At 37.9% G+C, this 13,852-nt stretch overlaps 1 protein-coding gene and 1 long non-coding RNA gene across 2 annotated transcripts; one reads left to right on the plus strand and one right to left on the minus strand.

The window, feature by feature from the left end:
- Positions 1–1,439: 1,439 nt before the first annotated feature.
- LOC134246786 (uncharacterized) lies at positions 1,440–2,384 on the minus strand. Its single transcript, XM_062729146.1, has one exon. It carries the CDS (start codon positions 2,382–2,384, stop codon positions 1,440–1,442), a length of 945 nt encoding a protein of 314 aa, XP_062585130.1.
- Positions 2,385–5,735: 3,351 nt separating this feature from the next.
- Positions 5,736–6,671, plus strand: LOC134246752 (uncharacterized). Its single transcript, XR_009987706.1, has 2 exons — positions 5,736–5,935; positions 6,520–6,671. It is a non-coding gene; the product is annotated as an uncharacterized LOC134246752 (long non-coding RNA).
- The last annotated feature ends 7,181 nt before the right edge of the window (positions 6,672–13,852 follow it).

Here is a 13,852-nt window from a genome sequence, read left to right on the forward strand (position 1 = left end):
CAAATATGATAAATATGGCCCCATTCCTGATTGCATGCTTATATTGTATATAAATATCAAGTATATTTCAGTTGATATTGATATAACATGATTTTAATTTAGGACTGAGAATTTGTTTTTCCACTTCAACAAGTCTAAGGACCGAAGTAGAAAAGGGGGCAAAATGTTGGGTTCTCCATTTTTGTGTGGAAAATAATCATAAGCAGATGTTTTCATATGAAAATGCATCTATTGGCTGCATTCCCCCTCATTCACGACACTTTGGCTAATTCTTGCGTTGAAAAAAAAGTTTATGAAAAGTGATAATGAAAGATCCCAAACATTGCTTTTACAGAGGTTCCAAGTTTTACATGTACCAGGTTATTTAATTAATATTTGTTTGTCATTTCTTTTTGGGGGACACCCCCATTTCCCCGAGGAATATTGATACGTAACTGCAGCTACTGAATGTTTTTTTTTTAATATGATATTATTGCAATTATAATTAAGATCTAAAATGGGGCACTAATGGTTTGGCGTTAGCCTCGTAAGCCATGGCCGAGAAGTTCAGAGTTGAATTGTTTTAAGTATCAACTAAACCTTCTCCCTCACACCTCCCCACAAAAAAAAGTCATCAGACTTTTCAAATTGAGGGGCACAAGCATATAATAGCTATATTTTCTATAGTATTCTTTACATATACCGGTATGTATATCAGCAAAATCGCCCCTCTGCCCCTACAGCTATGAAGGAAATAAAATAAATCTGCAAAAAATAAGCAAGAAGTTAGAACTAAAATAAGAAATGAAAAATGAAGTCGTTAGAATTTACATGTATTTAATTTGGAAAACAATAAGTTATAATAAAATTTTAAAGAATATCTAAAAAGGAATTGTGGCACTGATGGCCTTCCATAGTTTTTCGTAATCAAAATTCGACAAACATGTAGACTTTACATTTGTAGAGTTGTTAATTGTCTTTGTGTTTTATTCAGAGCGAGTTTACAACATCAAACATATACACACATTCATAATTTGAACTTAAATTCAACACATTTGTAATTGTTTTGTGCAAATCGCAAGTCCGGCACAGGCAGTCTTTTATAACTCTAGGTCAGTGTTGCAACATTTATTTAGTTTCAACCTATAAACAAATTATGAGAAAAAAAATTACACAGTGAAATAAATTCCCAGAAAATGAAATAGAACAGTTTGATAATTGATGCAGTACAAATAAACTTACACGCTGACAGGTTATAATCGATCAAATATACAAAAATCAGTCACACATGTTGACAATCTCTTAAATCCGCTAAATCCGTATCATGACCGGATATCATGTACGCAAACTAAAAACAAAACCAATCCGAACACAAACAGAATATTGATCCCGATAACCCCCCCCCCCCCCAATTGTTAAACCTGTTCTTCAACTGGCAATATTACCAAAATACGATGTACTTACCGACGAACCTTTGTAACTATCAGTCCCTGATAACTTGTTCCTGCATCCTGGACTTTGTAACGAAGTTCAACGTCTCTTACTCTGTCATCACTGCCAGGTTTGGCACAGGATACTTGAGCCATTCTCCATTGTCCTCTCACTGCGTTGCTATCATATACTAGAACATTATCCTCTTCTTGGACATTTTTGGTCTTTGTGTGCCACTTTTGACGAATTATGAGAGTTGGAAAGAAGTTGCGTATCCACCTTCTCCAAAAGGAATCGGTTACCTGTTGAAGAAATTTCCATCGGTATTTAAAACACTCTTTTTGTGTCCATGACCCGGGTGGAACTCTTGAAGATGCTCTTCCCAGAAGTAGGTCATTGGGACATAAGTAAGTTCCTTCATTTGGATCGTTGCTCTTCATTCCTATGGGCCGCTCATTCATACAGTTAGCAACCTCAAACAGAACAGTCTGTAACTTTGAAAAGGACATCACAGCATTCCCTACAGCACTGGAAAGACAGGATTTGACTGTTTTGATAAGAGGCTCGCAACATCCGTTTTCCCATGGTGCATCAGCTGATTTACAAAATTCCCATTCCATGCCAGAGTGAACTCCAAAAGATTTTATTCTCTGCCAATCCCAATTTTCATTCATCTCACTGATTTCCTTTGAGGCAGTAGTAAGCTGGGAACCCACATCGGACCACATCTTACGTGGATATCCATGGATAGATACAAATCTACGAAGGACTATCAGAAAGCTGTCCATATTATAACTATCTGCCAAGTCCATATAAACACCTCTTGATGTCTGACAAGTAATTATGACCCCATAAGCTTTTCCATGTGTTCTCTTTTTGACTGAGTCCCAAATAGTGAGTGGTCCAAACAGATCCACTGCAGTATAAAAGAATGCAGGAGATGGTTTCAATATATCCAAAGACAATGTTCCCATAATCTGTTCATTTGTCTTTTTCTCTTTCAGGCGACATAATACGCATCCCTTTTTTTTATCGTCTTCAGGATTCTTCGAGCACCAGGTATCCAATATATACTCCTGGTCTTTGCAAGAATTGCCTCTATCCCACAATGGTCTTTGTTGTGAACTGACTGTAAGTAAAGTCTAGTAAACTCCGATTTTGGAGTTATAGTACAAAGGTATTGACATTCCATGTTGATTTCAACCATTTTGCCATCCTGTTTCCAACCATCTTGATGCCATCATCATTCATCTCCACTCCAAGGCGTTTAAAGGAAGTTTTCCATTGAGATCCAAAATCCCTTTGGACATAACGAATCCATTCCTTTTCTGCCTGTTCATTAGCAGAAATGTCAGCACTATTTTGTCTTAAAGGTTTCTTTTAGCTACACGCATAAGAATAACAGTGACGCACAAAAGTTTTGTCAAATCCTTGTAGTTCTTAAGGTTAACATCATCAAAGTTGGGATGTTCCTTTAACTCATTCTGTACAGTGTGTTGCATACTTCTTATGACATCTGGCAGATCGGTGCTTTCCAAATTGCACTCCTGGCTTCTTGGCCATTCCTCAACTGGCTTCTCCAAGAATTCAGGTCCTTCCTGCCATACTGATTATGGTCCCAACGACTGTGCATCCTTTGTCCGAGTTGTCATATCAGCTGGATTTATATCTCCTGGTATCTACCACCAGTCTTCTTTCTTGGTTCTATCTTGTATTTCGGCAACTCTTGTCGCACTAAATGTGCCGAAGACATAACTTTCTTTCTGTATCTTAGCCCTGACTATCATTAAATTAACAACGTGAAAAACTTCATCAAATTCATACTGTAAGTCACTGGTTATCTTTTTCACGTAGTCTAGCTCCAAGTAGTGCTCCACAAAGTTCCAATCTAGGGATTGAGAGCTGGCGAGTAGGAGCTATGCTGTTCTTAGCTGCAATAAGACGTGATTGATAGATCCCTTCATCAACCTTCCACCTCACATATGCACACGTCCCAAAAGCATATTTGCTTCCATCAGAAAATACCACTAGAATGTGGTTTACTACTGCCTCTTGGGTTTTATACACCTCGGAAATTCCAGATTTTCTGAAATGAACAGTTCCCTGAAGAAGTGAATCCATTCTCCTCTTCCCTTTTCATCTATTGGTGCATCCCAACTGCTCTACCTTCCACCTCCATATGAATCATCCTTGCAACCACGTCTATCTCATAAGGACCTTAACAATAATTTGGATTTCAAAACAAAGGGTGAAATAAGTCCTAATGGATCAAATATGATGGAAACTTGACTCAATACCATTCTGTGGGTAAGCGTCTTTTGGTATTTTGGAAGGTACTAGTATTTCATTTTCGCTTAAGTCATTCTCAATGCGTATTCCTTCTGTTCGGGGAGAAAAATTCAGTTTTGCTTTGAATTTGAAAACATCTGCTTCCGGTTCCCAAATCATTCCAAGTACCTTCTCTTCATGTATTCTATTTCCCTGACCGGTGGATTTGTAGGCTTTGACCCAGATATACTCCACTGTTTGACACGAAATCCCCCCTTTTCAAGTATCGAGTAAATTTCCTCTGTAATCTGTTCCGCATGAGATCTACTATCAACGGCAAACAAGATATCATCAACATAACTGCTGTCCATAAGTAGCTTCTTCATTGCCGCCATAAAACATCTGAGCTGTCTTCCTTAGGGCAAAAGTTGCAATACAACCACTTGGTCTATCCCCAAATGTCACAGTTTGAAGTACATAATGGCCAGGTTTTAGGGAAGTGTTCATATTTCTCCAAAGAAATCTGTGGGTATGTTGATCCAACTCACTGATCCTGGCAGCATTGTACATCTTTGAAATATCTCCTGCTACTGCTAAATGATCTTCTCAAATTCGAAGTAATACTGACAGTAGATCATTCAGAACATTTGGTCCTTTTGCCCAATAGTCATTGAGAACATTCACCATGAAGCTTCATGTTCTTCAAGAGTGTCTTGATCTAGCTTTTTCGCCAATTACGTGTGACCATGTCATGGATTTGTTGGTCATATAGTTTTGCATATTCACTGCCATTCCGCATTAATCTTCTTTCTGTTGATTCGAGTCTTGCTTTTGCAGAGTGAAAATTGTTTGGTAACTCATGAGGATTTCTTATCCAAGGGTACGATGCAGTCCAACACTTCTAATTGTGATCATAATCTAGTCCATCCTGTATGAGGGCCATCTCTCTTTGTTCCTGAATAGTGAATTCCTTTCCTCCAACCGGACATTTGCCACACTTACAACCGCCACATTTAAGTTCATTCGGTTCCAAGATTTTCAATGCTAAAAAAATCTGTCCAATTCCATTTTAACAGAGGTACAGTTTATAACAGAAATATCATTTCCTTTTACGTCAGCTGTAATACCAGATGTAAAGAGAATCTGAATTGAATCATATGCTTGAGACGTTGATCCCTTTAAGAGTTCATGTTTGCCCCGCAGACAAAATCCAAATTGATTCTTCATAAGTAAGGAGCAAAATACAGCAGTCTGTTCCTATTAGTAATCCACTCTACCTGTTGATCTTCGGATATCTTTTCCTGTTATTCCAGAAAATAAGTGTGCAACTTGTTAAACCTCAACATAATCTACGCATGCGGTCACTTCCTCAAAACATATGCTCTGACATTCCATTCTCGTTCTGTATTGTCGTATAAAGGTACAATGTACTTCTTGCTCTGTATAGTTTTACAGCAATTTTCTACTGTTGTCAGTGATAGGGTAATATCCCTTCCCACTTGTCCAAGTCGCTTTGCTGCACTATGTGTTATAAGGGACATGTTTGCTCTAGGGTCCCAAAGTGTTGTAATTTCATCTGATTTGGCTCTGACTCTGCTGACCATCAATAATGTTCTATCATTTCCATGAACTTGGTCCCCATTCACAATCCATGAATTCGTATGCAGTGAATGATCATTTCTGTTTTCATTGTGTAGAGTTGGATGATGCGTCCACATCCATGTGTGCTGCATAGCTTTCTGTCAGCACATCTACTTGACACATGACTAGTGTTACAGAATCGGAGGAAAAATACAATCGATTATCGAATCGAATCGGAGACACCGTTTCGATTCATAATCGAAAATAATCGGACATTTCTCATGTTTCTGTTTTTACATTATGAAAGGCCTGAATTTTGTATAAGAACACGTACGTTGACCAATATTTCAGTTTTAATTAATCTGGTGATTTTCTGCTATTATTAAAGGAAAGGATTACACCTGTTTAAATATCAAAGAAAAATAATTTTAATAGTATAAAATTATTAATCTGATAATGTGTCTTTATACCCCCCCGCAAACGAAGTTTGGGGGGGTATATAGGAATCACCTTGTCCGTCTGTCTGTCTGTCCGTCTGTCCGTCTGTCTGTGCAATCGTGTCCGGTCCATATCATTCCTACAGAGGGACATTAGAATCTACTACTCCACATTAAAATTGCCCATGACCTAAGGGTGTGTCATGACCTTGACCCAAGGTCATTTGGGGAAGTTCAAGGTCACTGGAAGAAAAATTTCATAATTCGTGTCCGGTCCATATCTTTCTTATGGATAAACTTGGTAGGTTCTCATTTCACACAAAGATTGCCCACGACCCAAGGGTGTGTCATGACCTTGACCCAAGGTCATTTGGGGAAGTTCAAGGTCACTGGAAGAAAAATTTCAAAATTCATGTTTGGGACATATCTTTTATGGATAAACTTGGTAGGTTCTCATTTCACACAAAGATTGCCCATGACCCAAGAGTGTGTCATGCCCTTGACCCAAGGTCATTTGGGGAAGTTCAAGGTCACTGGAAGAAAAAATTTCATAATTCGTGTCCGGTCCATATCTTTCTTATGGATAAACTTGGTATGTTCATATTTCACACAAAGGTTGCCCATGATGCGTAAATATGTCATGACCTTGACCCAAGGTCATTTGGGGAAGTCCAAGGTCACTGGAAGAAAAATTTCATAATTCGTGTCCGGTCCATATCTTTCTTATGAATAAACTTGGTAGGTTCTCATTTCACACAAAGATTGCCCATGACCGAATGGTGTGTCATGACCTTGACCCAAGGTCATTTTTGGGAAGTTCAAGGTCACTGGAAAAAAAAATTTCATAATTTGTGTCCGGTTCATATCTTTCTTATGGATAAACTTGGTAGGTTCTCATTTCACTCAAAGATTGCCCATGACCCAAGGGTGTGTCATGACCTTGACCCAAGGTCATTTTGGGAAGCTCAAGGTCACTGGAAGAAAAAATTTCATAATTTGTGTCTGATACATATCTTTATTATGGAAAAACTTACTTCTGAAAAACCCAGCGGGGGTATTTTGTCCCGTTTGGACAGTTCTAGTTTTTTTTTATAACATCTAACATGTTTATGATTAAACTTATAATATTGATCAGTTTAACATGTTGAAAATTTTGATTTAAGGTTCTGATTTTTAAAAGATGATAATTTTCATTAACATTTTATTCTTATCTATTGAGAAAAAAATAAAGTAAAAGTTCAACAAGTTGTCTACCTTCATAAATGTTCACATTTGAATGGGTATGCACAATAAAAATAACATTACTTCTTTTGAATTCCTTATATATAATTATAATAAAAAAAAATAGTAGCATAGTATTTAATTTCTGACCGGCCACTTAATATTTAAACTATAAAAATAATACATAAAATGTGAGTGGAAAGTAGAAAATATCGTTTCATGTGAGAGCAGAGGAAATTCAGGTTAAAAGACGATTTTTTTAAGTGTTGCTCTTAATAGCTATATTTCGTCATCTTCTGCTGCCTATATGAATTATGTCTAGAATGGAAGGGAATATTAATTAGATTTAGCCATAATTATTATTTTCTAAGCATGTTATTATTCGCTGATTCAGTAACGGTGGTTACAAGCACCGTACAGTACAGGCGACGGTCAGGAACTTGTGTGCACATGGACGATGCATAAAAACAATCAAAGTACCATCTTTGACTTGTACAAGAGAAAAAAGGTCCACAACACGAAAAAAATACAATATATATAAAGATTAAGCATTATGTTTAAAGTATTTATAAATATAGCGACAATCGATTTTGCTGTTAAGCTATCGATTGTCGGCATCGCCAAGCTTCCAACGACGATTTTTCGATCGTCGGCGACTATCGCTGAATCACTACACATGACCCAACTTCAGACAACTGAAGCATCCACCATTTTTTCGTAGGAGTTCAATCTTCTCCTTTAACTCAAGCTGTGTGAATCCAGAACATTTTCCTATTTCATGGGTGTCAACGCCATGATACCAACACTTCCATTTGCGATTGTTGCCCCTCTGTTGTATATCTTCAATGCTTCTACCACCTATGGCTGCCGCAACTTGTGTTAGTCCTTGGACAACCTGCTGTTGATCAAGTTTCTCCTTAAGTTCATCTTTGTATGGTGCATTAGAATTGGTCGAATGGGCTTTTACTTGATGGTGTTTATCTTTGGTATCCTCATTTCGAAGTTCATTTTCCATGTATTCAAGAGTGTATTTTTCTCTCAGTAGGAATTCGAGGAATTTTCCAAATATATTTTTATAATCTGATATAATCTAATGTTTTGATTGCTTGTCTGAAGATGACCCATTTTCTCTTCTGAACCCCAGGCAACAGTTTCTCTACTTCACTGACCATTGTTGATGTGTCCATCTCGGACTCCAACTCAACCTTCTTTAAATCCAACCAACAGTTTTCTACAGTGTCTACCATACAAATAAATCCACGAAGGTCTCCATCCTTTATGACGCCCAGACCTCTTAACTCACACAAAACTGCATCAGATAGCTTTTCAGGCCTTCCATATTTCAAATCCAACCTATGAAACATTTCATTAAAGTCATCATCAACTCCCTTAACAACTGCTAACGCTTCTCCTTTTAGGCATTTCTTACCAAAGGTGGGCTTCATGTGGTTTTCATAGTCACGCTAAAAGCTCGGATAGTCTCTGATATTTCCTGAGAATTCTGGAACATCAAGTTTTTTTTTTAACTTTTTAGTTCACCTGAGCCGATGGCTCAAGTGAGCTTTTCTGATCAAAATTTGTCCGTTGTCCGTCGTCGTTGTTGTTGTCGTTGTTGTCATCGTAAACTTTTCATATTTTCATCGACTGGGCCAATTTCAACCAAACTTGGTACAAAGTATCCTTGGGTGAAGGGGATTCAAGTTTGTTCAAATGAAGGGTCAGGCCCTTTTCCAAGGGGAGATAATTATGAATTAAAGAAAAATTAATGGCATTTTTTAAAAATCTTCTCAAGAACCACTGGGCCAGGAAAGATGAAACTCATGTGGAATCATCCTCAGGTAGTGTAGATTCATATTTGTTCAAATCATGACCCCCTGGGGGAAGGGTGGGGCCAAAATGGCCGATCAAAGTTTTACATAGGAATATATAGGAAAAATCTTTAAAAATCTTCTCTAGTACCACTGGGCCAGGAAAGATGAAACTCATGTGGGATCATCCTCAGGTAGTGTAGATTCAAGTTTGTTCAAATCATGACCCCCGGGGAAGGGTTGGGCCAAAATGGCCGATCAAAGTTTTACAAAGGAATATATAGGAAAAATCTTTGAAAATCTTCTTCTCAAGAACCACTGGGCCAGGAAAGATGAAACGCATGTGGAATCATCCCCAGGTAGTGCAGATTCAAGTTTGTTCAAATCATGACCCCCGGGGGTAGGGTTGGGCCAAAATGGCCGATCAAAGTTTTACATAGGAATATATAGGAAAAATCTTTAAAAATCTTCTTCTCAATAACCACTGGGCCAGGAAAGATTAAACTCATGTAGAATCATCCTCAGGTAGTGTAGATTCAAGTTTGTTCAAATCATGTCCCCGGGGGTAGGGTGGGGACAAAATGGCGGATCAAAGTTTTACATAGGAACATATAGGGAAACCTTTTAAAATCTTCTTTTCAAGTACTTCAAAGCCAGGCTTCGTTATATTTATAGGGAATCATCCTCAGGTAGTGTAGATTCAAGTTTGTTCAAATCATGACCCTCCGGGGGGGGGGGGTGTAAAATTCAAGCCTCCCCCTCCCCAGTTTACTTTCAGTTCTGATCTGATCTGTGTTTTTTTTCTAGCCAAATGCTCAGGTGAGCGATGTGGCCCCTGGGCCTCTTGTTTAACTTGTTATACCCCCTGCTTGAAGAGTGGGAGGGTATATAGTTATCGGGATTTCCGTCCGTCCGTCCGTCTGTTACGCTTTATCTCTTATCCGCAACTCCTTTTATACTACTGAGTGAAATTCAATGAAACTTTCACATAATCTTAATTACAAATTGTCATTGTGCACCTCCTATTTTACCTTTTTATTCGACACGCATTTTAGGTTTCCCATAGGCAAACATGAACATTGCCATAATATGTTTACCTATGACGTCACATATAGAAGCTTCTGGATAACATTTGAAGGATGAGTTATTCCCTTTTACACATTACTGTTAAACAATATATATCAACACATAGACATTATGGGAGGCGGGGGTATCATTTAGTGAGCTCATTGCTCACAGTACCTCTAGTTTTATAAGTGAGCGCGTTGAAACGTATATCAGGTATAATATCGCAGAAATAATCAGGAACTAAATCATTGTGAATCTTATACATAATATTTAATCAATATGTATAGCTTGTGTCTATCCCTTATCGGCTCCCAGCCAGTTTCAAAATATAAAGACTCTCTAGAAGCTAACAGAGTCAGACCAGTAACAAAACGGGCTGCTTGTAATTTTTCAGAATTTGTCGTTGAACAACCTCCCTATCAACTGAAGCATTTTCAAGCTGAGGCGTATAAATGACGTATACATAAGTGAAATAGTTTTTCTATTTAGTTTGAGTTTTTTTAAAGACCTATTTTTTATGCACTTGATTGTGAGGTTTCAATATTGGACGACCAGTTTAAGTTTATAAAATTTTTGTGGGTTTGAGCGTATTTTAAATGGTTACCTTGGAAAAAGAATCGTAGGGGTTCTAAATTTCTTTGGTCTTAAAAACAATGCTTTACTTACTGGCATTAAGGACATACGCAACGTACCTTACCTACTGACAGATTTCAAAGATATTCCAAATTTAAACTTATAATATAATTACATGTTCATAGACAAAAAATCAGCATGCCTTACCAGAGGTTTTTAAAAGATATTGAATTTTGAAAATTTTTGCATAATTCAAATAAAAATAAATAAAAATAATAAAACACAAATTCTAGAATTTAATTCATCAAAAATTATTTTAAAAGAGGTGTACAAATCCATATATAGACAATAAACTATTGCACACAGGTCCTTCATTTAGTGGAACTCTTCATCTCCAGGGAAGAACCCCAAAAAGTTCAATCTACGTTGCGTATGACCTTAAATTTAATTAACCACTTTCTTTTTACCACTCTTCTTGAAAGTTAAGATCATTGTACAAATTACATTCTTTTAGAAGCATACTGTAAGCTATTGTCTTGGCTCATGATGATTGGGCAGGGGCGTAGTATCCGGGGGGGGGGGGGGAGGGGGGCAGGGGGGCCTGCCCCCCCCCCCCCCACTTTTTTTCCCAACCTTACTTACACTATAGGAAATGTTAATTGAAAGCCTGGTTGGCCCCTCCACTTTTAGAAATGTACCGAAAATGTAGTATAAGAATTGGTACTAAAAGTAGTTGACACTGAGAAAAAAGTTTACCTTAACACCCAACCCCCCCCCCCCCCCCCCCTCCCCTACGAAATAGGATTTTCGACTTTGGCAACTTTTACCTTTTTTTTTTTTTTTTTTTTTGCTTGTCAACTTTTTTCAGGTAAGTAAAAAAAATTTTTCTCTGCCTGGCCCCCCACTTTCAAAAACGATGCTACGCCACTGTTGGGGACCTTTAAATCATGTCTGTGTTAAGACCCTTGACTTAATTGACTTCTCGGAAAGATGCAAATGTTTTGTCATAAAAATGTACTTTTAAGGTCTAGTGGGTATTGAAAAAAAATTGTTGAGGTATGAAAAATGTCGTTCATGTTCCTTAAAATCTGTGTATACTTTTTCATAGGTAAATATTTTCAGTCTGAGTCTTTTTAAATCATAGATATTTTTCATAAGTCTACTTTAATATTAGATGAAATATGACAGAAAATTTGGATATAATTTAGATTAAATTTTACACTTAATGTGCCGGAACTCAATCCGGAATTTTATTTGTTACTGTTCTAATTTTACGCTCGCTTTCATATTTCCCGCGTGAGATCAAGTTGTTTACTTTACCGATGGAATTTGGCTATTTTTCTCTATCAGACAACAGTTTTTTCACCTGATTGAATAAAGGAATAATTACTACTGTAAAACTCTTCTATTCGTCATGTTAGCTGTCTGCAACCCTATCTAGAGGCAGCACAGTGAAAAAACTTGGACATTTATCTCACAACGCACTGTTACATGCTACTTCTACGATGTACACAGATGGTTTTGATACAGTAGATAGAGAAGATTACCATTGAATGGCATCAAAATCAGAAAAGGGTCAAGAGTACTACAAAGAACAGAAAGAAATGTTTGAAAAAAGATTGAAATCATCTGGTTTTATGCTCAGTAGCACTATAGAAACCTATGAACAAACTCTACCAAAATCAATAACTGGACTAGAAATGGCACAAGCAGACCTACACACAGCATACAAGAGATATGACAAAGATGCGAACAGTTATTTAGACTTTCTCGCGAGATCACGTGAAACAGAAGCTCAGGAGGACATCAATGCATACTGGGAAATCATGAATGACCTTAAAAAGAAATACAACTCTCTAATGGACAAAATCACACTTCAACGGGACTCTGTTTACACAAGATCCATGACAAAATCACATAAAACAGATTATTCTTATAGAAGTCAGAAGTCAAATGCTTCAGAAGCTGCACTTAAGAGAGCAAAGGCCGAGGCTGAGAAAGTGAAACTCAAATTCGCAGAACAAGAAGCTACACTGAAAAAAGAACAGTTTGACAAAACGTTACAGATCGAATTGCTTCAACGAATCGCAGCAGCGGACGCCGAAGCCACTTTCCTCGAAAAACAATCAGCCGCTGATGACAATGAAGCAGTCAAGTTACCCGAGGAGGAATTGAGTCCTTTGGAGAAAACTTTGCAATTTTTAGATGAAATAAACACAGGTACCAATGATACCCAGCCTCCGCTTACAACTGACGTCCCACAAGACAAGCCTCTTTCGCCCGATTCTGAACCTTTTGTTCCAAAATCAACTTTGCATGAAGTCTCCTCGACTCCTCAAGTGCCTTCACATATTGTACAGAAAAGACACAGTGACAGAATGGGTGTACTGGAAACATTTGACGATGAAGCTACAGTCTTGAATCATCTATCGCCAGGAAACTTTGTCATGAAGAAAAACCTACTCTTAGAAACCTTTCAGCAACAAAAGTTTGATGATAAGCCAGACTGTTACATTGTTTGGAAGAAACAATTTAAAGTCATCACCTCAGACATCAAGTGCACACCTTTAGAGGAGTTAACCTTGATAACCAACTGTGTGCGGACAGGATCCGAAGCTTTCCGTCTGATAATGAGCTCGAGAGCAGCATGTGCGGATGATCCACTACAGTGTTTATCAAATATTTGGGAACGCTTGGATCAACGTTTTGGTAGTGCCGAGTTACTAGAGTCAACCTTGAAAACAAAATTGTTCAACTTGCCGAACATGATTGACCGTAAAGGTCTTTATGAACTCCATGACATTCTGTGCGAGATTCAAGCTGTGAAAGCAACCGTTGAGTATTCCTCAATATTCTCCTATTTGGATTCCTCTTTAGGTATCAAGCCCATTGTCGAGAAACTACCAAAAGGTATCCAGGACAAATGGATCAACAGAGTGGTTAGCTGCAAAAAGGACCGTAAAATTATTTTCCCTCCCTTCACAGAGTTTGTGAAGTTTATAGGCGAAATCAGCACCATTCGAAACGACCCAGGTCTGATATATGAAACTGCAACCAACTGGAATCAAGGTCGAAAGCCTAGCACAGGCAAACCACAAAATGTGATGAACAATCATAGACTGAGAGGCCAGCATATCATCTCTACACACAAAACGGAAATCAGCCCTGGCAGTTTGAACGATACCAAACGTACATGTCTGATTCACAAAGGCTCTAAACATACCATCAATCAGTGTAAAGCGTTTCAACACAAGAACTTACAAGAGCGGAAGAAGATATTACGTGATCATAATTTCTGTTTACGGTGTTGTGATACATCGGATCATTTTGCAAAAAATTGTCATGCAAAGATTGAATGTGACTTATGCAAATCAACCACACACAGCTCAGCTCTTCACGTTGAAAACCATAGCTACCAAAATGAGGATGCTAACAATTCTGAGAGAAAGCATGGCGAGGAGGTTGTCAGGGCGCGATGTACAGACA

This window comes from Saccostrea cucullata, unplaced genomic scaffold (assembly GCF_032062105.1).
Source record: "Saccostrea cucullata isolate Sc308-1 unplaced genomic scaffold, CSIRO_AGI_Scuc_v1 ctg2846, whole genome shotgun sequence".
NCBI classification, from domain to species: Eukaryota; Metazoa; Mollusca; class Bivalvia; order Ostreida; family Ostreidae; genus Saccostrea; species Saccostrea cuccullata.